General features: G+C 41.7%; 1 protein-coding gene across 3 annotated transcripts in view; it reads right to left on the bottom strand.

The window, feature by feature from the left end:
- The window catches only part of DNMBP (dynamin binding protein), a 92,681-nt gene that overhangs the window by 9,790 nt on the left and 57,620 nt on the right, over positions 1 to 25,271 (bottom strand). For all 3 annotated transcript variants that reach the window (XM_074373780.1, XM_074373779.1, XM_045507554.2), the window contains 7 exons: positions 10,108 to 10,301; positions 9,149 to 9,248; positions 4,503 to 4,650; positions 3,871 to 3,888; positions 3,291 to 3,490; positions 1,813 to 1,943; positions 773 to 877 (listed from right to left, as the gene is read on the bottom strand). In XM_074373780.1, the coding sequence (XP_074229881.1) occupies positions 773 to 877; positions 1,813 to 1,943; positions 3,291 to 3,490; positions 3,871 to 3,888; positions 4,503 to 4,650; positions 9,149 to 9,248; positions 10,108 to 10,301 (896 nt within the window). The remainder of the gene's footprint in view (positions 1 to 772; positions 878 to 1,812; positions 1,944 to 3,290; positions 3,491 to 3,870; positions 3,889 to 4,502; positions 4,651 to 9,148; positions 9,249 to 10,107; positions 10,302 to 25,271) is intronic.

The following is a 25,271-nucleotide window of genomic DNA, read 5'->3' as shown; positions in this document are numbered from 1 at the left end:
ACACAGAGAAAACATTTTAACCAAATTCAAAAGTCAACAAACTGGAGGGATATATGTAATAAGAACATGTAAAAAAAAAAAAAAAAAGAGTGTAAAAATAAGAAGAAATGGTTTTTTTTAAAAAAGCAAAGTATCTTTTTTAAAAAATTACTTGTTTCGTAGGATGAGAGTTTAATGTGGGAGGGACAGGTTTAGTATATAATTATATAAACACTATCCTAGTAAATCAGCAGAGAAATTACAGATATGAAGAGGAAGGATTCTAGTCCTGGTTTTGACTTCATGAAGGAAACACTGCCCGAGGCATTAAAACCTGGGCCCGGCTGATCTCCTCAGTTCTTCTGGCTCTCCAGACCTATTTGTGGTTCTCACAGCTTTAGGTAGGCCTTACGTACAGCAACTAAGTAAGCTGAAAATGAATATTATTATTAGGAAGCACACTGCCCTAGGAACCATTCTCTTATTATTTGATCTTCAAAATGACTGTGACAAAATGAACTGTGACAAGTGCTTAATTCCACATTCTTTGTTGTTGTTGTTTTTGGGGGGGAGGTAATTAGGCTTATTAATTAATTATTATTATTTTTATTTTTTAATTTAATGGAGGTACTGGGGATTGAACCCATGACCTTGTGCATGCTAAGCATGTGTTATCCACTGAGCTATACCCTCCCCTTTAATTCCACATTCTTTAATCAATATGCTGAATGAACAGGAGAACAGACAGAATTATATCAAATACGATTCTAACAAGAGTGATGTCTTCACTCACCCGGATATGCTGGAGGTAGAGAGATAGGTCTCGGATAAAGGATTTGATCAGTCTTTCTTGCATTCGAAAGTTCTTCTCTGTTTCTTCAAATACTTCATCTTTTATCTGTTCAAAATAATCAAGTGCTGTTAGCAAATCTGGACTCTCCCTCAATCTACTGGCAAAAGCATCTTTCTTAAAAAAAAAAATCTTTTGTTTAAATGTTAAGCCGTTGCTGTTTCCCTGAACCATACCGAATTGGGTTTAAACACCTCCAGCGGCTTTGACAGATCTCCAAAATGCACACACAGGCCCTCCGGGCTCCACCTGGGCTCCCCTGCTCCTCACAGAAACCCTCTGCTCAGGGCAGGCTGCTCTCTAGCCGTTCACGGCGCCCTCGCTGGTGCTGCCGCCTTGCCGGCCCTCCCTGCTCCCTATGCCAAACCTGCCCCCTCCTTTAAGGCTCGGATTAAATCTCCCACAGGGCTACTGCTTTCTGAAGTACTACTGCTGTAGAGAACAACCTGCAAAGCTGAGCCACTGATTCCTTTCTAGCTGGTATTTCGCACTGATTGTATTACATACACGTGGTTTAGTGAACGAAGTCTGGAGACTTTGCATCTACTCCTAGCCCTGTCAATGAACTGTTCAAATCACTCAAACCTTAGACTACATTTCCTCATGTGTAACATATGGTGTTGAGCTAGGTGATCGCTTAAATCCCTCCTTGCTTAACGTGTCTACGGTTTTAAGTCTGTCTCCTCAAACTGACGATAAGCTCCTTATGAGTGTCTAAAGCCACAATGACTATTATACAGGGTCTGATTTGGCCTCTTGACTTGCCTTTGTACACACTGGAAGCAGGTCACCGAGGCACAGATGGAGGGTTGGGGGGGGATTTAAACAAACAGTAGCTTCAGGGCCACTGTGCATCCACCAGCTAGCCAGCCCCAGAGGAGGTACTAAGAGGGAATCTCGCCGATTCGCACCACGCAGGCCGAGCCATGGATCCCTGAAAAGCAGCCAAAGACGTGCTGAGCCTTTTAGCCCAGGAACCTCACCTGTGGGGCAAAGCCAGTGAGGTGCTTCAGGTGACTGCTAACCCGGTTGGATTTCTTGATGATGGAGTGGATGTTCAGTTTGGAAATTTTCTCCATGAGGCTATCTTCATCACCCTTTCGGTACTTGAGGACTGGGGAATGAGTCAGATTGATGAGTCAGGAAAGCCCTCTTCAGAGCATGGTCAGACTACAAATGAGACTAACAGTCCAACTAGACCTACTGCTTATTTTTAATGAGCTTGTAACTGGTAGACAAAGTATTAATCCAAATCATCATTTATAGACAAACTGGATACCCAAAGAACAGCAGAGACTGTGCAGACTGGAGGAGGTTAGAGACAAGGAAGGAAGGAATATTGCAGAGCTGTAAGGAAAAGAGCCTAAGACTTTGAGTCAAGGAAACCTGAGTTCAATGCATAAGCCTACCATTTCATCAAGGTGTGGCCTTAGGTCACTTAACTTCTCGGAGCCTCATTTTCCTCTCCAAAAAAACGTAGAAATTAACAGTACATGCCTTATAAGATCATCTTAAATTGTCTCATATACAATGAGATATTTATATCCAATCACCTCACACAGTGAAATGATAACAGGAGTTATCTGATTAATTTCTGTGTCATATATTAGGCACAGTCTGCAGAAAAGCCTGGAGAAAACAGTAGAAGGGTAGCAAGGGAAGGCTGGGTGGCAGCAAAAAGGCACACTTTACTGTTGTGGAAGATGAAGACGGCATTACAAGAGGAAACATGAACCAAGGCAGAGGGCTAGATGGCTAGATGGCCGGACAGCTTTAATAGCCACAGTCAACAGTACATATAAACATGCGCGACACGCTGAAGTAGGAGGCAGAGAAAACAATTTTAGGTGAAGTGCGAAGAAAAGTGGAGAGACAGGTTTATGTAGTTTACACTTATTATATGTTCTTTGAGGATATGAATAAGTCAATGTAGCATGGTCATTATGCTATATCCCTGAGAGTTCCAAATCAAAACCTCAACAAGAGGTTTGATGAAAAAAATGAAATGGTTCAGTTCGTTCTACATTGTAAAGGAGTGGGTAGTGTGGCCACTGACTGTGTTGGAGAGTTGAGGAGAGGCTCAGACCAGAGAGGCAGGACTGATGGGACCAGAGACGTGGGCAAATTGGGGTCTTCTTCCAGAAGACAATCACCCACACTTGAAGGAACTCTCCTGATGAGCAGTTCTCTAATCGGTCTCCGTATCTCTCAGGAAAGACTCTTATTGCTATAAGCTTTATCACAGATGCCTGATTTCCAATATTCATGGTGGTGCTTTTATTACTATCTCCTTTGTTTCTTTCATATCACATTTCCCCCAAGTTCTATTACCATTTCTTCATCACAGCCCTCTTACCCACCATCTGCCTTGTCCATCTCTGGTGAAGTAATTACTTTTTTTGGGCAGGAGAACATTCTCCAGGGCTTAACACCTCCTCCTCAGAAAGCATGCTTCTCTTACCCAGGTCCTTTCGACGCTTGTATTCATTGATGTTAACGTTGATTTCCTTGACTGCAAGCACTGCACTGGTGAGAGGCACTTTATCTGGGTGGGATTCAGGAGTGGAATTCAGCAGCTCCATCAGCAGCAGTGGGTAGCGCATCACTCTCTGCACTGGTTTGATGAGGAAGGAGCCCAGGTTAATGTAATTGGTGCATCCCCTGTAAGAGAAGCAAACACAGGGACCTTAGTCAACCATCAGTGATACAGGGCCTACAGGTAGTACTTGTTATTCCTAAATACAGCTCTATTCTTTCACCCTACTTGCCAACTTCATTCATTCATATTTACTGGGTATTCAATAAATACCAGGCAGTGTCTACCCACAGACCCCTGGCACTGCTGGGGACTTAGCAGTGACCCAAAAAAGGCCCTGCCCTGGTGGAAGGAGATAGGCAATAAGCAAATATTATATGAAATGTCATTTGGTGCTAAGTGCTAGGGAAGAAAATACAGCAAGGTAGGTCGACGTCTAGATTTCTGCCTGTAAAGGGAGAAAGTGAGGAGACCAGATTCTGCATGGAGTGGCAAGGGAACTCACCATTCGTTGTACAGGCTCCTACAGGCAGTGAGCGTGAAAGGAAGAGAGACAGCTGATTAGCGAGAACGCTGATGCTGATTTTCACATTCTTCTCAGAACATATTAGTCCAACTAATGCCTATTAGCTGGGCAGACAAAAGCCACACGGGATAAAAGGGGAATTATGAACATCTGTGGTGGCACATCTAGTTTATTTTTAAAAGTTAATAAGCCCCTAACTTCGCTTTGACTTACTTAGACATATATTATATCCTTATAACCTGCCTCCCTAAGACCAGGAGAATCTCACCTGATGATCGAGAATAACTGAATTTGGTCTTCTTACCTCTGCTCTTGTTATTTGGACCAAACTATCTTCCTGGAAGCTTCTTACCTGGAAATGCTAACTTAATACTTTATATGTATGGATACAAGTGTATGGATAAAACTACTAGCAGGACGCTACTTAAGATTTCCATGTTCTGTAATGGGGAAAAGGGCGAGTTACATAACAGGACCTATCATAACATATGACTTCTGTTTAAAGTAAGCCAGATCCACAGATGTCATATAAGAAGTCTACACATATACATGGGAATGACTTCCAAAAGGCAGAACTAAAGAGGTATGATGGAAGTGTTCAAAACTCCTACTTAAGATCTGCCAAGGAGTCTTGAAGATGCCTCTGGATCTTTTCATCCTTCTCATAGATTTCCAGCAGGGAGATGGCCTCATCATGATTCTGGCAGTAAACCCTGTATGTTCCTTCGAGCTCATCCCGGTGATCAAGAAACACAGGTCCTTTGAAACATACACAAACAGTGTTTTTAGTAACTTTCTTTTCAGTATCCTAAATGCGAGGTATATAGCCAAACTTTAATACCAGATAATAATCCTATCACAAGAAATGAGTAAGACTATCTATCAAATTAATAAGAAATTTCCATGTAATAGCTTAAAATTCTACTTAGAGCAAAATTTAAGAGAACTATGTCATCCACGTAGTTACTTTTCAGGATGCATACACGTGTGTGCTCACGTGCACACACACATACACAGCTGGTCCCTGAAACAGCCTCCAGCCCCTTTTCAGTCAGGCAGAGTAAGGCGTTCACAAGTAGTCTCCGTACAGGTATGGGATCAGAACCTGTAAGGACCCCTCAACTCCCTAAGCCCCGGGAAAGTCTCCACAGGGATGATGAGATCCTTCTACAGCAGCGGCCTCCAACCTTTCCTTTGTGCATAAGGGAAATACATGACTATAAATGAAGTTTATTATATTAAAATATCTATAATATAAAATCCCCCAAATCTGTGATGTAACAACTCACGTTCTTCTTTATAAAGCACTGAACAACAAAATGTAGCAATAAATCTAATGACCACAATAATTTCCAAGTATAATGAGTGACATAAGAAACTGGTAACAGGTTGTTTCTGGTTGCTACCGAAATTTTGAGATAACCTGTAAGAACCTAATGTGATATGAGCATGTGACTTCAGCTGATGGCAGTCACAGGTTCTGCTAATACTGTGTGGTTCGTTTCCTATATTCATACCTTAATCCAATGCTAAACTTCAGTTAGAAATAAATTGTGGTCTCCTCGAAATCTACCCACAGACCCCTGGTCTATGGCCAGTTGGGCATAGGAAGGGTTCCTAAACAAACTTCCCCAGGAGAATTTCACTTAGAGGAGCTGCTTGAATATGTGATTCTCCGACTTGCTAAAACCCCCTTCCTCTTGCCCGTCTTCCCTCTCTCAGTGCACCTGGGCCTTTCTTCATCAGCTTGTACTACTCCCTCCAAAATACTGTCCTCTCATCCTTGGGCTCCTTCCTCAGAATGGGATCCTATTTACTGCTTCCCCTGTTACTCTCTCCCAGCTGCTCTGGGCATAACCTCTCCCTACTTGAACCCTATCCCTTTCTCTACAAGGTCAGCTCTGTTCCCTGTGTTGTGCCCTATGGAATTCCCTATTCTCCTGCAGAGCACTTTCTACTTAAATTAAATGTACTTTCTGTGAGAGACCTGTCTGTGGCCCTACACACCACACTCGTGCTGCAGTCTCCCTGGCAGCCAGCACTCCCAGGCCTTCACTCTCACGCCGGCGATGCTGCACGGTCCTCCGCTCACGGGTTGTCAGCTTCCCTGATCATCACTCTTCTACATCAGCTACAAACTAGCAAAGCTACACCTTAATTACTAGGGTCTTTCAAACTTGGGCCACAACCCATGAATGGGTCGTGGAATCTACTTCATGGGTATGATCAGTACTTTTTTGAGGACATGAAATAGAAAAGAATATATTTTCTGTGTAATATATATTTGTCCTGTAATACATATTTAAATATATAAGATATATTTTCCTGTGGGACATGTTTAAAGTAATTTAAAAGCCAGTCCCTTATACATTACTACATACCCAGAGTCTCCTGATACTTCTCTCTCATCTCAACCTCCTGAACATGCCCTGAACACCCACCATTCCCTCCTTCCCCACCAGACCCTGTCCTGGCTGTACTGGAATCCTTCTCCAATCAGGACCATTAAACTAATTCAGTGATGCTTTCTCCAGCACCCTGGATTATCTTAAATTTTTGCCAAGTTATTCCCCTCACTGTACATTTTGTCCATTTCTATTCCTGGGTCATAAAGACTGCTCAAAAGGGACACTTTTGAGAAGGGGGGAAAGGCATGGTGCAGAACAGTGTGAAGAGTATGCTACCATTTACATAATTTTAAAACATGGGGATGGGGGACTGGGGTAGAGAAAATATATATGTAATTGCTGTTATATGATAAACTATCTCTGGAAGGAGCTACAGGAAAACTAGTATCATTAGTTGCTTCTGGTTGAGAATAGCTGGATGGTAGGGGACACACAGAAGAGTTCTCGTTAAATAGTTCTTTGTACCCTTCAGATTTGTGCCATGTGAATGTATTAAAAATAAGTTACATTTAAAATATATTAAAATAAACTTAACCAAAATTTAAAATTGCTTATGTAATTCATGTCAATCTGCCCTTTGCTAGTGGCTCAACAAAGCTTTCATCTGCCTTCCCCTGCCTTCTCAGAACCTTCTCTTATCAGATGTTCAAGCCTTGTCCTTTATTAATTTCCCACTGAATGCACAACCTGCCTTTCTGGTCAACTAAGACTGGAGTCCCCTGCCATGCTGCTCTCATACAATCTCAGGTCTACCTCACACACATCACAGCCACTGCGTGTCGTCCCTCCTAGTGAATCTAACCCTCCTCCTAGGCCCTGAGACCTTCAGCTCCCAGGCCCTCCCCTCCACCATCCCCCATGTGCCTTCAGCACATCTCAGGCGGCTACCTAAGTTCTCATTTGTCTTGGGACATGAAGGGGAAAGGGAGAAGAAAAAATAAAAAGTTGATCCATAATCTCCTACGAATATTTTGTTTTCATTTCCTCTTTTACTGTTGTCATAATATACAGGTAATAAAATACACTGGAAAAAATGATTAATTGTTTGATAAATAAATAATCTCTTTCAGGTATCAACCAATTTCTCTCTTTTCTTTCATAATTCAAATAAATGATCTACAGATACTTATTTCAAATGTCTTATGAAATCTTAAAAATTGGCTTTTATGCTTTATCATCCTATTAAAATGGGATCACCATGGCTTCCTCCAGTCAATGAGTGCTTCTCCTTCCTCAACCTCCCTGACTACTGACTTCTAACCTCTGACCTCTCCAGTTAGACTGAGAGCAGGATCCCAGGCTTCAGTTTCTCTTGCCATTCCATACAGTACTAGACATAAGGCTGTTCTGTACAGAAGTTAACAGCGTGAGCAGGGACGACAGAAGACCTGAGTTTGGATGTCAGTCCTGTCAAGCACCAGCCATGTGAGCCTGGGCAAACTACTTTCCCCTCTAAGTCTGTTTCCTCATCTGTAAAGTAAGATTAATTATATTAAGCCTCATAAAGTGGTTGTAGGGAACAAGTGCAATCAAGCTTGACATATCTTGAAAGGGCATGTGGTGTATAATAAACACTCAAGAAAGAAACATTAACAAAGTTGCACTATCACTTCACACCCCAGAGCCTGCTTCCTGCAGGAGGGCAGAGTCCTGACTTTTTATGTCCACTTCTCTCCTAGGTGAGCCAGGCAACACTGCCTAGTCTAAGTCAACAACATAAGCCCACTCCCCTTTCCAGTGATCTATGTAGGCATATGCATGTGATCCAGGTCTGGCCAATGAGAAAGAGAATTCTGGTGAGGGAGCTCTGGAAAAGGTCTGCTTATTCTTAAACAACATGGGGTCACTTTTTCCTTCTGCTGGATGTTGCCATGTGTGCAGTGGGATGGTTAGAACTGTGCAGCATCTTGTGGCTATTCTAGTACAATAGCAAAGGGACAGGATGTCCCCTCCCACAAGGTACCAGAGCTGTTCTGTATGACCATCAGAATATGGCAAAAGTGATGGTGGGTCATATCCAAGACCAGGTTATAGAAGATACTGGTTCCCTCTTATCTTGAGCTCTCGCTCCCTCTTGGATCATTCACTCTGGGGAAAGCCAGCTGCCACGTCACGAGGATGGTGGAGAGGCTCATATGACAAGGGACTGAGGGCTGATGAGCTGAGTGAGCTTTTGGAAGCAGATTCTTGAGCCTCAGAAAACAGCCTGACTCTTTAACTCCAACCTCATGAGAGACTGTGAGCCAGAATCACCCAGGTGAGGCTCAGCCACTCCCAGATTCCTGACCGGCAGAAACTGTGACATCATACATTTCTTGTTTTAAGGCATTAAATTTTAGTATAACTGGTTAAACATCAATAGATAACTAACACAATTCCATTGTTTATAAGAAAAAGATCGTTGTTTTTCAGACATTTTTGACAATGACCCATGTGAATAAGTACGTATACACAGAATTGAAAAAGTCTGGAAAAACTGTACTTATTATTTACAGTACATTCTGATACCTTCTATTTCATTTTATTGGAAAAATATACTGGGTGCTAAATTGATCTTGCAACCCACTAATGGGCTGCAACTGTCAGTCTGAAAAACATCATACCATGTGACATAAATATTTCTATTCCAAGCATTCTCTATCACCTCAAAGCAGGCTGCTGATAAAAAGAGAAGAAGGGGGCCAAATAACCTTTGAACTAAGTAACTAAAACTTCATTTTCCTAGAAAAACTACTCAGTACCAGCCAGGCCCTTCTCCCCCTGCCTCCTACAAATGAAGTAAAAAGCAAACAAAAAAAACCAAAGAAACAAACAAAAAGTTGCTTCTGAACAATGGCAGGGGCTCATACCTACAGCATCGCTGAATTCCAGATCGGCTAGTAATTGCTTTGAGACCTTAATCACCATCTGCATATTTCCAAAAAGCCCCTCAAAATCAATGTTTGGTATCTGAGAAAGGAAAACAAAACATAAAGATGCATGGAAATTAAATTAATGGCATATCTTTCACATTAGGAACATGTCTTCAAGGATGACACAGAAATTGCTCAAGGTCATTTCACTCACTCTCATGAAGTTTCCAGAATGGGAACATCTAACACCATCTTTAGTGTCACCCTTTGTTCTTGGTCCAACTACTCTGCTCTCCTCTCCCCTCCTCTATCTTAGTAAAGTGATTGTGAACCAATCTGGTCTATAATTGTCCTGGGTAACAAATTCCACCCAGTACCCAAAATCTGATGTCACCACTCACTCCCTTGAGGAGTTCTTGGGAGAGAGGAGCACTCCAGGCGTACACACCCAGGCCAAGCCCAGGTGGTCAAGTAACAAGCAATAAGGACTGTAAATCCCTGGGATACTGTTAACCTTTTATCCCCAGTCTCCAGCATTTAAGAGTGCCTAGCATACACACATTAGTAAGGGTTTGTGGAATAAGCCAGGTACTACCTGGTACTAGAGCCAGGTAACCCATCACCCTCGGACTTCATTACATTATTACACAGCCTTTCCAGTAGAGTGACAATCCTAGACTCACTGGAACTGTTTTCAGGAGCCACAGAAACAGGAAATGTCCTAGGAGTTACTGCAGTAACTTAAGTTAATAGTGGACTTGGTAAGTGACAAGATGCTGAAGGCTCAAGTTCATGACATGTATATTGGGGTCCCTGAGTTAAGAGCAGCAGCAGTAGCAGGCAAAAGCCTTTATTTCAAACCCAAGAAATCTTTATGGTGCAAGCTCCCATATCCTAATGCTTCAGGCTTGGAGACCACATTCAAGGCAAAGCTAACTTTCTCTCATAGTTCCCACCTGTGCCTGCTGCAGGGGTACCATGATCCGCTCAATACACATTTCCAGATCCCGAATGTAGTCTCTTTCTGTCTGAAGAAGTTCCTCTATCACCTTGGCTCTCTTCTCCAGTATCCTCTGCTCTGGGTTTTCAGTGGACACAGGCCCAGAAGGGGCCACCGGTGATGCAGACTGGGAGGAGAGGAGCGTCATTTCTAGAGGGAAAAGAGACTGGTCAGCAGTTCTGGTGTAAAAGCAGGACTCTGCAACAGTTCAAAAAGAACACATTCTTTGAGAACCAAAGGTCTCACAATTGTCAACTGTCAGGAAATCTAATCCCCAAGTCAGTTTTAATCATCAACAGATGAAGACCTTAGAAGACCAACCCTGCAGAGAACTTCTCCCATCTGTGCGATATCATTTCTAGAATTTGTCCTAAAAACAAGTAGCCGGCCCATTTTATGAGGTCAAATCAGTGTCCACAACCTCCTCGGGAAAGAAGTGAAAAGAGGTGTTGTTCTTACAAAGAATCACATTTAATTAGATATAAAACTCATTTCATGATCTTAGCAGCAGGAATATCAAGCTGGAAGTTAAAACCACTGACACAGTACATTAAAAACAATATTATGGAGAACACCATAGTGCCAACTAAGGGGAAGGTAAGAATTAGGTAGGAATTGCCTGTCTGAGATCTGGGTGACTATAAGGCCCACCTTATTCCAGTTACTGTGATGATGGATTAACATTAGCATGCAACAAAATATGTAAAAATTGCTCAGACTTTCCCTATCAAAACAGTAAAGAAGACTTACAAACAGGTTTTGTCATTTCAAATGTCCTGGAAGATACAAACATACTATATAAACATGAAGTTCTCTAATAGTATTTTCAATTAAAAAAATCTCTACAGAACCATACCACATAATCTAAAAATGAAAACAAATATGTATTTTATCATTAGCTTTTACAATTACCTGATTGCTACTTAGAAACACATGATGAGAGGCATGTTTACAAAGATGAGATGGTGTTTGTTCATTTAAAATGAATACTAAATACTAACATTTCAACAGTGAAGCAATCTCTGCTATTTCAAATTCCTTAAGATCCACTTTAAAAAAATGACAAATTTGGTAAGTAAACATACTAGCCAGTCTGCGTATGATAACAGGAATATTTTTACCCAGATCTATGAAGCAAAAACACAAATGTTCAAACTATTTACAGAAAATGAGGCTTTCACAGCAGATCTTAGTCTCCCAACCCCTTTCTCTAAGAATTTAGGAATTTCAATGTTTAAAAAGTGCAACCCAGACTCTGGTTTCTAAAAACTGTTCTCCACTAAAAGGAACTAGAGTTCTTTGGAGAAATGGCTCCTTCCATGGCAGGAAAAGGTATAGATGAGCCCAAGCTGTCTCATGGCAGAAAGTAAGGAAATGCTGAACAAAATGAGGGTCCGTGTCAAAGGGGCACAGATTCAACTTGAAGGGGCTCCCACTGGCCAAATCTGTACAATTCGAAGATCAAAATAAATATGCACAGCAATGGATTGCAATCCACTGACTAAAATAAGAATCCGTGTGCTCATATCGGTAATACATAAGTACATAAGTAAACAGGGGCAGAAGAGAAAGCTCTTACAGTAGAATGTCAGCTAACAAATATAGAAGAAGCAACAAAATTTAAAAATCAATATTTTGCAACCATCAAAACCATCAGTGGATGATTCTGGTGTTGGTGGTGGGGTTTTGTATGATGACCAAAATATCAGCATAGTTTTGAACTAGTTATTACAAATTATTTATTAATTACAAAAATGAAAATATAGTGGAGAAATGAATAATACCATGGCCTAGTAATCAAAAATTAACACCATCAAAAGGGGACAAACAGACATCATGTGCATCCAAATGTCATGTCTAGAAACAACACAGTATCCCTCATGTAGTATCCCAGTCAAAATGCATAATCTGACATGAATCTTGAGGGAACATCAGACAAACCTAGGGGTTTGCATTCTTCAAAATGTCATGTCATGAAAGACAAAGGAAGCCTGAGGAACAGTTCCCAATTAAAGATCACCAAAGATGTCCAATAAATGCAATGTGTGATTCTGAACTGGATCCTGATCTGGGGAAAAATATTGCCACAAAAGACATTAATAGGACAAATTGACAAAATTGGAATATAGCCCACAGATACATGATTAAGCCAATTTAAAATTTCCTGACATGGCAAAACTATTGTGGTCACGTATGAAAGCATTCACAATATATGCAACCTAGTCTCAAATAGCAAAGAAAAAACCCCCGTGTGTGTGTGTGTGTGTGTGTGTGTGTGTGTGTGTGTGTGTGTGTGTGTGTGTGTGTAGAGAGAGAGTGGAAGAGAATGAAAATAAGAACATGGCAAAATGTTAACTGCTGGCAAATCTGAATGAAGGACGATCTTTGTACAATTGCAATTTTCCATAAATTTGATATTATTCAAAATAAACTTTAAAAAGACATAATAGGAAAATTTTCTTTCTTGAACTACTTTTTTTGTTAGAAAGAATGAAAATTTCAAGCATAATTCTTGTTTCATCAGAGTGCTAAATTATGACTAATTGTAGTGTACACAAATTTTCAGTAGCCTTGTTTTAAATTTTCTTTGCAATTTCAGAGCTATCGTATCTCAGTCTGAAACATGGCTTCATAAGCAAGTCGACAAAAGAAATTCACTTTTATAACACAAGACTAAAAAGCTCTAGAAAGGGAGAACACGTGTTGAATTCCTACCACATGCCAGGCACTTTACAAATATTGCGTCCCTGAACTCATTTAATATTCATACCAACGCTGTGAAGTAGTAGTATTATTCCCATTTAATAGATAAGAAAACCTAGGCTTTTAGAGATTGACCAACTTGTCCCAGGTTATGTAATGAGTAAATGGCAGTTCTGGCATTTGAATCTAAATATATTTAAATCCAAATCCTGTACTCAAATCCACTTAATCCTGCACCAGTCTGCCTCCCTAGTGTTGGAATCTCAACTACAAAAGATCAGGGGCTTATCTGCTTCAAATCTTAAAAATTCCCTAGAAACTATTCTCTCCCAAGAATCAAAGTTCCATTAATTATAACACTAAAAGCATAAAATACCAGCAAGCAGTCATCAATCAGAAGCCAGCAACCTGTATCAAGAGACTCAATCAGATTTTTATTTACATTAAAAGAGAGAAAGAAACGGTAACAAGTCTTATAAAATATCAGCATGCCATTTTTCCCCACTGCCGGTGGGTTTATAAACTCTTGAACAGCCTTTAAAAAAACACCACTAAAAACAGTTTAGCTCAATGAAAAACCCTTGTGGGATATTTTTGCTAAACCACAGTTTCCTGGGTACCACCCCAGAGACTCTGATTCAGGCAGTCTGGGTGGGACTCAGGGACCTGTAGTTTTAACAGAATCCTAAGTGTATCTGAAGATGCAGGTGACCTTCGGGCACACACACATTAGTACTTAAAGATTAAGTCAAACTAGGAATATCTGGCTTGAAATGGCTCCAGATATAAAAACTGTTTTTCCATTATTCTAAATATTGTAAGGGGGAAATAATGTGGGAGAAGGAGCCCCCACCCTTAGAGCCTTTGAACTAGTTATTACAAATTATTTATTAATTACAAAAATGAAAGTGCGGAGAGCCCAGGAAAGCCCATGTCCACCTCTGGGCCTCAATGTCCTTATCTGTAAAACGAGGGTAAGAATACCTGCTTTGCAGAACTGTTGAGGAATCAAACAAGGTAATAACTTAACACAAGTCAGGGCTTTTCCCATGAGGGGCCAGAAAACGACCCCGGCACCGGGTTAAGGTAAAATGCACTGGGTAGAAATGCTCTGTTCAGATGCTAAAAAATTCTACCTTTCTGTAAGAACAATAAAATCTGGGGATGCGGAAGCACACAGAGGAAACTGAGGCCCAGTGCCAGCCTAACAATAAAACGGGCAGACTAGCTCCCACTTTCTTCCTAGGGTGCCCTGGAGGTGTTAAGGAGCTGCGGCTGACTGCACAAACTTACTGTGATAAAACAATTAGTGATGGGTTGTTTTTTCCTTTTGTTCCCCTCCCCACCCCCATCCTTCAAAGTCCCAATTCCAATCCTTCTCAAGAAGGACCTCCATCTCCTCAGGCTAGTGCACTCTCACCAGGCTCGTTCTTCAGTATTCCTGGGGAGCGATTCAGTTAACCGGGAGCTTCTCACAACACCACCGACCACACTTCAAAGCAGAGTTAAAGAGAAAAGCCACTCACTTTTCCCTCGTCTCGAAAGCTGGCTCCGTCTTTGCTGGGGAAAATCTCTGAACTCCTGGCCAGGTCCCAAGCGGCACTTCAGTGAGGAAGCTGACTGTTTTACCTGTTTTCATGGGAGCTCCAGCAACCCTGGGAGGTACCTGCAGCACCAAAATTCTGGTGCAAGTGTTTGTGCGGGCCAGGGCCGGCAGGCAGAGTAGAATCTTCCCAGAGCTCTGGAATGCTCCACAACCCCCTAAAATCCTTTGAATAGGGTAGGCCTTTCCCCTAGGCTTTCCCATATTTACATATGAATCGTCCGGAGTCCCCCAGGCTATCACAACGGGCCTGTTCTAAAGGATGGAGCTGGAATTCTCTGCTTCCTGGACTGAGATGCAAAGAGTGGGCCCAGCGCTGCTCTGGCCAACACCTTTTCCCTATTAGCTTTCCTTTCCTGGCCCTAAACAGTCACAATTTCACTTCAAGAGTTTTTAATCCAAGAGTATTATCTCTCTTCCTACCCCTTGCTACATGTTGGTTTTTAGGGAGACTCTTTTCAGGGAAGAATTCTGAAGGCCAATCCAACTCTTATGATAGGAGGCAAAGCTTGTAAAGTGGGCAGCGATTGTCTACTTTCCTGCCCTCGGCCCTCTCGCTCCGCAGTTCCCCTCCCTGGTCAGGTGTAGCCCTCACTTTCCCTGGGGTTTTGCCAACTGGACCTCCTACTCTACGTACCTTACCCTAAAGCCATCAGAATGCAGACCTCAGCAGGCTGGTCCCAGGACAGCAAGAACAGCACAGAATATTCACAGCCCTACTCACAGCTCACAAACATTTACACTTTAAAAGTAACAGAGGGGAGAGGAGGGAAGGGCAAAGGAGAGGGGGAGGAGGAGGAGGAGGAAGGAAAGGAAAGAGAGAAAACATGCAAAACTCTCTACATATCTCCATATACACATATATAATGTGTAAGTGCATAGAAAAAGGTCTGGGAGGAGAACACACTAAACAGAGAGTTTGTCTCAGGGAGGGACTGGGATTTGGGGTAGAAAGATCAACGGGGACTTGAGCTGAATCAGTACTTTCTAATCTCACAAGAATCTATTAACATATTGCCAGTAATTCAAGACAAACTGTCACGCTAAGACACATCCGTGTTGGTGAAACTTCAAGCAGTCCAAGAGAAAACAACTTTTTGTAAAGAGCGGGCCACTGCGAAGATGGTACCACTGACTCGTGAGGCTTCACTGGATGGAGACGTCCAGGGTGCTGCTTCCCTCCACCATCCAATGGAGCACCTTTTAACTTCAAATTTTAAGAAATATTTATATGGCACTTACTCTGTGTGTCAAGCATTGTACCTAGCACTTTACAAATACTGGCTTATTTAACGCTCATAATGATCTTACTATGTCCCCATCTTACTGATGAATGAAGAGGAATTCAGTAACTGGCCTAGTATGTGGAAGATCTGCGCCCACACTGCTCCAGAGGCTGCAGTAGCTATTCCGCCTCCAGTCTTTTTTCCAGGCAGCCAAATCACAGGAATTGTGACCCAGAATTCTACCTGTGGGTTTTGGTGGCCACCTGGTAGCTAATGATAAAACAGTACAATTCTGAAGCACAACTTAACCTCTGCACAGACACCATTCACCCACTATTAAGACTGAACAATTATGTACTTAAGCACGTGTACATATGTTCATTTCATTACAGCTATAAAATCCTACTCAGTATAATGGAAATAATCCCTCAGACAGAATCAAATCTAGTGTGTCACACACAGTAAATAGTTTATGGCAGAAATTATGTGTGACTGAAGGGAAAAGCCTATTTCACCACATCCTTTGATGTATCTCTCTGACTTAAAAACACTGATCACCTTACTCAAGGAAGTGGAGCACCCCCTTCATGAAACCTCAGTTCCTTCCTGGTCACCTGGAGAAACATGGCACCCAAAGGGATAAGTGCAGTAAATAAAAACTTTTAATACTGTCTCTATTTCTTACAAAATAAAAGGCAGAAACTTTTAACTCATGAGCCTACTTTCCGGAATTTATTCTATGTAACTAATTGGACAAGTACACAAAGCTGTAAATACAGGGATGTTCATCAATGCATTAACAAATTTAGAAACAAACAAAACTTCTCCCAAAAGGGGCCTGTCAAATTATCTCCATAACAGAACACTATTACAACCACTGAGATGCAGATTTATATTTATATTTATAATATGGAACATTGTCTAATGTGTACTGTTAAATGTCTCAGGGAGGGAAGGTTACAAAATAGTTTATGAAAGAACTGCAGTTTTGTTGAAAAGGGAAAAATATTTTCAATGCATATATCTGAAAATGAAAAAGTCTTGAAGGTGAAAGAAATTCTGATTTTTTCCCCTTTTCAACATACTGTATTTTCTAGTTTTTCTCTGGTGAATGCGTAATTATTGATATGACAAAGAAGAATAAAGTGCAAAAAGAACATCTGCTATAAAACAAGAATATTCTAATACTCACAATCCTTTCTCAATCACTCTGTTAATCTCTTTCAAATTCTTTCCTCACGTTTTAATAATCTGAGATTTCTGGCCTAATATCTTTTTTAACTGCTGAAGAAAATGGGTAATAAGACACTGTTGAAATAACAATTTGCTGGTCTAATAAGAAAACAAAAAAAACCTGCCTGCTTAGCAGTCTGTCTAGAAAACTCTGAGAGGGAATGATCTTTATAAATCTGCTCATATTCCCCCCAGCCCAAGTAGAAGGATCATAAATCCTGGTTTTCCATGCGACCACATCAGTCCAGCTGGCCCACCCAGCCCCCACCACTGCTTCTCCTTCAGCACCTACACAGCTCGCATTTGGAGAAAGTTCATCCTGCTAGAGGTTAGACTTTCAGCTCTGTGGTCCCTGGCTTTTCTGCAGGACTCACAACGACTCTTCTTAATCACCAGACTTCAGGAAGGAACTTACTACATGCAGGTCCTAAATCTCAACAGCAACTGAAAAAACTTCCCCTGTGCCTTTTGCTCAGCCACTGCCCTGCCTATCTTGGCAAGTAGCCTCCAGCACAATCCCTGCTGGGAGGGTGTCCACCTCAGAGGAGGGGGAAACCTACCTCAAAGCTTCCCGTTTCCCACTTCCTACCCAGCCCTTTAGAAGAGCAAACAAGAGTCAGGTGCCCAGAGCACAAGAGTCTGCAACTTCTTACATCTGCCAGGACAGCGAGACTAACACCAGATCCAGTGAAACACCACTTCTAAACACTCACCCGATCCTACAGAGGTGTGCTGTTGGTGTGCTTAAAACTACGAGGTTACTAGTATTACTGAATCTTTAGGCAGCAGAAGTGAAATAATCAAGAGGGCAAAGATAATTTTCACAAAATAATAAACAGAAATAAATCGTCCCTGTTTAATAAGCAAATTTTGATTACACTCATTCAACAAAACTATTTCCTAAACACACGTCTGAGGTTATAGTCGCCAGGTCTCCCGGGGGAAAGCATTACTGCTCTCATTTTACAAATGAGGAAGCAGGGGCACAAAGCAATGAAGTGACTGGCCTGACGCCACACAGCGAAGGCTTCGAAGGCTTCGTATTCAAAACTAGAAGGCTTCGTATTCAAAACTAGCGTCTCCGGCCTGTGCTTTCCACTAAAAGTCAAGGCTAGTTCTGGATCACATGACTTTTCCATGTGAGTGTGGCCATTTCCTGCATTGTAATTCCATTTTTTATAATAACACTACGATGTTTCAAATTTTGCTCATTTACAGGACCCTCTGGCTACTTTTCTATCCTACCCTATAAAACCAGACTTATTTCAGCTTCTATTAGGTAGTTCACTTTTATTCCTTCCATTTTCTCTCATAACATTTTATGTATCTTTTATAACTGTGTACCAAAAAAATCAGTTGATTTGTGTTATAATCATGTTCAAACTTTAATTACAAAAATGAATACTGAATAGAGAGCTACCAAGCAGAGTGCTAGGAGATGGGGCAAAGGGATCGAAAGTTGAAAGCCATTTCTTTAATCTCAGGCAATTCATTTCATCCATCTAGCGCTCAGGAAGAGCAAACCAAGTGGGGTGATTCTACATGGTCTTGGACATAAAGAATAATACAGAATAGAATGAACTTAAGCATTAAGAATTTTGGTTACATTTATTTAAAAGGGTGAACCCAGTCTCCCAAAATAAGGATTCTTTCCAAGTGTGATTCAATATTTTGATGGTAAAATCTGGTTAAACCTAGGCTATCGGTCAGTACTGTCAAATTCATTTCCTAGCTGAAACAGAAAAATAAATTAAACTTCAATATGCCAGAATGTACACTGGGATTTTCCTGGGACTCTAATCATTCGGGCTGTACAGGCTTACATGAGCTCTCGGCATCCCAATTCCCCCGGATGTGCCCTGGCTTCCATTTCTAGGGACACAGGTGGAGCTGCTTCTACAGCTTGAGAGTGCAGCAGGCGTAGTGAATAAAGCACTTAGACTACAAGTCAAAAGACCTGGGATCTATTCCTGCCTCCCCTCCTATCCCTGACATGTTACATAACCTCTCTGGGCTACGGTTTCCAGGTGTGTGTAACAAACAGGTTGGACCTCTTTGGTTACTTCCAGGGTCTAAAATCTTATGTACTTTCCTACTGTTACTTCACTTACTCCTCTCAATTTGGTGTAACTACACTAGTCTCTCACTAGTTCCACAAGGAGTGTCACTTAGCGTGTCACTCAGTGTCGATCAGTGACTAACCTGGGCAGTTAGTCACTTCCTCTCTGTGAGCCTCGAGGCCTGGGCACTTGCTGCTATTACGAAACTGAGCGCAGCATACTTTAAGTATTTGTTTCCTTATTATTCCTTGAACATAACAAGCCCAGCTTGTCTCCGTGCCCTTCTGCTCACTACTGTCCTGTAAGCCCAGCCAGGTGAAGGCTTCTCTAGTCCCTGGATTACTCTTTCCTCTAAACTTCACTTCTTGAGTAACAGTACAAAGAAAGATTTACTGCTTATCTTTTGATGTGCATGTTCTGTGCCCTCAGAGTTATTTAATTTGATAACAAATATTCATTGAGCATCTATTATACACCTATTATACTATGAAAGGGCCTGGAAACACCATTCTTACTGCCAGCATAGAAATTAGACTCTTCTGGACGTTTCTGCATACCTAACATGCACCTAATCGACAGTAATTAGCACAGCAACCAGCACTTAATAAACACCATCAATTATTACTGTTTAGAGGGCCCTAAGCATTGCTCTGCTTTGGTTGTGATGGAGAAACACTATGCAAAGATTTTTAAAAATCATTAAATATCCTAACTTTTGTTTGCCTTAACTACTTGCTGCCACACCTACGACACTGGGGTTAACTAGGTTTCAATCTTCTCCTAAGACGGGCGGGGGCCAGAGAGCAGAAGAAACTAAATTTCATATCTCCAAATGACTGAGGAAAGAACTAGAGGAATTCTACAATAATTTTCATCTAAGTATTGCTGTAAGTCAGCGATCAGTGAAAGCACCTCTACATTTCAGTAGATGTTAAGATGCACATTTTTTCATATTTTAACATCTTGGAAATCAAGGTGTGTTTTCCAATTAGCAGCATGTTAATTTGTCTTCTAATTAGAAGTCTTTCCTTTCTAATGCTACATAAAATTATTCGATGTCTTATAATAGATGGTATTTTAGATTTAACGAAATGCAATATATTTCTTCTCTTTGCCTCCTCTCGGCTTATGATTCAAAGAAAGGGGTTTCTAGACAGCATGGAACAAGGTCAGAGATTTAGAACCTAGCCCTGCCCACTGCTGTGGGGCAGTGCACATAAATGTGCATCTTCCCACCAGAAATGATTGTGTATTGCACTGTCACAGCCCTGTGACTTCACAGCCCAATGTTCATGCAGTGAGGGTACTTTCTGGTTTCTCAGGAAACATGAAATTGGAAAACTCTGTGGTGTCAGGGTGGGAGTGTCAAGTTTCTCAGCTCCCAGCCCGACATTCCATGAAGGCTGGGCCTGCCTTGACACTGCAAGATAGCAGCTTGGATTAACCCCCTCCCACTGCTCCCTTCAACCTCCTCAGGTCCACAAGAAAGAGGATGCCCTAGAAGACTGCCTCCTCCTGTCCCACCTAGATTGCTTACCTTCCCTGGAGATCTTTTGCTTTTACAGAGACCTGGGATCTCCCCAGACCAATATCCCTTTATTGTTGATGAAATATTACAAAAAAATAATTTAAGCAACAACTTGTGGAGAAAGTAGAGAGCCCAGCTTCTTCTTCTTCTTTTTTTTTTTTTTTTTTTTTTGATTTATTTTTTTGTAGGGGGAGGTAATTAGGTCTTTTTAGAGGAGGTACCAGGGATTGAACCCAGGACCTCATGCATGCTTGAGCTATACCCTCCCCACCAGCTTCTTAAGAATGTAACGCATGATCCCAGTAGGCAGGACTGCCTTATTTTCTCTAGAGCCTAGATTATCTCCCAACTCTTGATGAAATAGGGCCCTACATTTATTTCCTTTTGCCTCCATATGTTTACTTTTTCCTATTTCTTTGCCTCCTACCTACCCATCTATTTTCAAACAAGCACTGACACCCTGATTTTAAAAAGTAAACACAGACAACTTTGTTCAACTCTGCGCCCCCCTCAGCCACAGTCACCTCTCTTTGATTCTTTTTGTGCAAGGTCTTGAAAGAGTAGTCTTCATGCCCTCCCTTTACCACCTCCACCCCATAATTAGTTTTGTGTCATCACTTTTCCAGTAATACTGTCTTTTCAGTCAACCAATAACCTCCTCAGCAAATCCATGGCATCATACTTGACTGTCCTGTGGCGTGTGAAACTGCTGGCCATTCCCTCTTACACTAAGCTCTCAGGTCTTCTTCTGCCCCCTTCCAGTGCCCCTGCCCCTACGCTGTGGGCATCCCCAAGGCCTGGTTCTCAGACACCTGTGATTTCCCCAGCCATTCCCGTCCTCAGAGAAGTCATCTACCCACGGTTTCAGTGATTACATCACAGAGGGTGAATCACCACGTGCAACGTCCAGCTCTGACTTCTTCCTCAGGCTCTGGTCCAAACTCTGATCTGGTTTCTAAGATTTCAATACCCCAGTTCTTCCCCACGCTGTGTTCCTCTTTGTCACCACAACTCTGCATCTTTGCTCATGGAGTCTCCCCAGCCAGGAATGTTCTTCCTGCTTCTCTTTGCCAACCTCAACCCCTCTACTCCTTTAAGTTTAGTTCAAATTCAAACATCTTCCTAAGTCTCTTCCATTAACTCAGAGAAAAACTGAGCTTTTCCTCTTCTGACTGTCCACAACATTTACTGTCTATGCTATATGCTTCTGTACTTTATTTAATTATTCATATTTTTACACTTAGTCTCTTCAACTGATCTGTAAACTCCTGTGGGGGTGAGGGTTAGAGGAGGAGGTATCCTTCCCTGGGTACCTCCAATAACTGGTACAGTGCTAAGTACAAACACTAGTTAATAAACACTTATTGAACTGCATTCAAAGGGGATATGGGATCTATGTCCTGGTATAATTATGATTTATGATGATAAGGACAGCAGCTTCTGTTTATTTAGCATTTACTGTGTGTCAAGCTCTGATGCACTATTCTAAGTACTTGCACATCGATAAACTCACCTAATCCTCATAATGTACCATGTAAGTACATTATCTGGTTTTACTGATGAGGAAACTGCAGCCTAGAGAGAATAAGTAATTTATACAAGGTTACACAGGTAGTAGAGCCACGTAAGGGAAGGTATCTAATAATTCTCCTTACAGCACCTACAAAATTGTGTTTGAATCACTTGCTTATATGATGTTTTCTGAAACTGAGTTCCTGAAGGCAGGCACAAGTCTTACTCACCTTGTCCAGTGTCTCACCAGGGACATAGTCTGCACTTAGGGCAGAACAGTTCTTCATTGTGTGTAGGATGGTCCTACATACTCAAGACATTTAGGGTCCCTGGTGCCTGCCTCCTAAAAGCAAGTAGTCCCCTGCACCGTCATTGTGACCACCAAAAGATACCATCCCCCATCTCCAAGTGCTGGGGCCGCGCTCACCAGGCCTCAGAAAGCCTGCGCCTCCAGAGCCCACTACCTACCAAACCAGCACATCGCCAGTCCCTGCGGCCATGATTCAAACCAGGTGACTCCCCAGCCCAGCCTCTGCCATCTGGACCACGGATGGGCACCTAATCAATGAGTGGTTAATTCCTATGATGAGGCCTAACTAAAAAATTCAGGCTGAGTCAATTATACTCACTCTCCTGGGATCTGAATTAAGAACTCTAAGGCAGATCAGACAGGACAGAGGCAGAAGCAGCAGGAATGCCCCAGAGAGTGCTGGGACAGCTATGATTTTGAGTAATCTAGTGAAGAAGGAGTAGAAACTATGAGTAAGTGGAAGGTGTCAGTCAGAGGAGACCAAAGCAGAAGCCCAGAGGAAAGGAAAAACATCATGAGGAAGATGGCCTGTGAGAGAAGGATACAGAGAAACATAATAGCTGGTCCACAGGGTACCTGACATCAGTTCACTTGTCCTAGAACAACAGCCCCATCCCTCCTCAGGGTCTCAAGGTCATCTCTGTCCAACCAGAACACAGCACAAGGTTTGTTACTCAGTAAATCTGTTAGATAAAAATACACGAATGGCTCACGTTTCTCATAACAATGAAATTAGAATAAAAGCTGCACAAAGGGCTTTGAAACCAGTAAAGCATATAAATTAAAGGGTACCGCTACTACTTCTGCTGATACTGAAAGGCTACATTTGTTCTGCTGGCCATTTGCTACTGTCCAGTTAATTCCTAGGAGCAGGCCCCTGGTCTCTAAGTGTCTGCTATACTCATGGCTTGCAATCAGCTCATGAAATTATTCAGGACAAAAAGCTCAGTGCCTTTCACTGACTGGCAGATATTTTATTCCAGGAGTTTGAATACAGACTATTGCTACAGAGATATCATATTCATTTATTTGCAATGAAAAGGAACCTTCACTGTCAAAGTCCTAACACTTTGAACTATCTGGGTATCACTGGTACAAGTTTCAAATCTGTGCAGGTTTTTATCTTGGGAGAAAAACAAAAGATTTTCTTGGATTCTGCTGCTCCACTGAGGTTACTGTCCAAACTTTTAAGGAACTGCTTTCACAGTTGGCCCTTCATATCTATGGATTCTGCATCTGCAGATTCAACTGAGGATCAAAAATATTTTCTAAAAATTCCAGCAAGTCTCAAAAAGCAAAACTTGAATTTGCTGCACTGGCAACTATTTATACAGCATTTACATTGTATTTACAACTATTTATACTGTATTAGGTATTATAAGTACTCAAGATGATTCAAAGTATATGGGAGGATGTGTGTAGGCTACATGCAAATACCATGCTGTTTTATATAAGGGGGTTCAGCACCCGCAAATTTGGGCATCTGTGAGGGTGTGGGGGGGGTGCTGGTCTTGGAACCAACCCCCCCCATGACCACAAATACCAAGAGACGACTGTATACCCCTCACTACCACTTCCCTGCTAAACGTCCTGTAATGTTTTGTGCCTCTGGTGCTCCTATTCCTCAGCTCATGGACCAAATGCAAAGGTCTTTCCTTAGAACACATCCTCCTCTCTTATATCTCTGCTGCATGTAACTCAGCTGCACTCATTCACTGGAAACCCCTTCTCTGGCTCCCCAAACACAACACTTTTCTGCTCTTCTAAGTTCATTTATTTGAAATGAACTTATAACTGCACTTCTGGCTTCAACTATGGTGCTGCAGCAAAAGCACAGATCTGGGTATCAAGAGACCCAGCTTCTATTCCTGATCTAAGGATTGACCAATTACCTTGGACACACGGTTTAATTTCTGTGAACTCTGTCTCTTTGTTTATAAAGTGAGTGGATTTAGGTATTTTTCATACCGTGACACACATTTTACACTGTGGCTCAGTATATACATACACATATTTACACAGTACATTGTGTCATGTATATATTTGTAGGTACACACACTCACAGACAAGTATTATATGCTTATTTTTACTCCATGAGATATACTTGAAATTTTCTAATCACTTCTATTTTATTTTTCAAAACATGCTAGTTACAACCCACTAAATAGACTTTAAAACCCAATCATGAGTGGCTACTCACTATATATTAAATACTAGACTTGTTGAAGTGTCAAGTTCCTTCTAGTAATAGTATAAGAGGATTCTGTGTTGTAGCCTTCCAACCTTGAACCATTAGTCTTAACTCTCGCCTGAATTCAAGTTTCCTATTTCTCTCTGTAAGAGTTCTTCATTTAGATATTTTCATACCACGTAAATTAACCTAGTTAATGTGGAATTTGAAGCACCAGGTCCCCTTGGATCATAACTATTTATGTTATTAGTAAGTGTAAAACCCTAGTGCTGACTTTTGGCCTAGTAATGGTAGTGTAGCTTACATTGGACTAACTTCCCTACTGATAACTATTAGCAACTCTGGACACAGTACTTTTAAAAAATAACTATGTGAAGGCATTGGAAAGCAACCAAAAGCAGCCAGAAACTGGAGGGGATGTGACTGGAAACATGGGAAGAAAACAAGGTTAAGATCCCTATCTGATCCCTGCCCCCCCACCCCCACCCCAAGGCAATCCCTAGTCTTTCAGCATGTAGGGGAATAAAGCAGAAACTGAAAGCCAACAAGTGGCAATATTTTGGGGCTACAGAATCAAACGTTCAGGACTCTGGCTCTGAAGTGGCTAGACATGAAGGGAGAAATCCTGAAAAAGAGGAGGCCACAGAGAAGGCAGCCCCAAAAGCTGTGTAGAAATTCCCTTCAAATCCTTGAACTGTGCACACAGGTGATGAGATTCCAAGGAACCTAGCAGGAAGCAACAACAGTTGGAGGC

The sequence above is a fragment of the Camelus bactrianus genome, chromosome 11, assembly GCF_048773025.1.
Source record: "Camelus bactrianus isolate YW-2024 breed Bactrian camel chromosome 11, ASM4877302v1, whole genome shotgun sequence".
Taxonomy (NCBI): Eukaryota; Metazoa; Chordata; class Mammalia; order Artiodactyla; family Camelidae; genus Camelus; species Camelus bactrianus.
The sequence above is the reverse complement of the archived record's forward strand: the minus strand, read 5'-3'. Positions and strand labels throughout refer to the sequence as shown.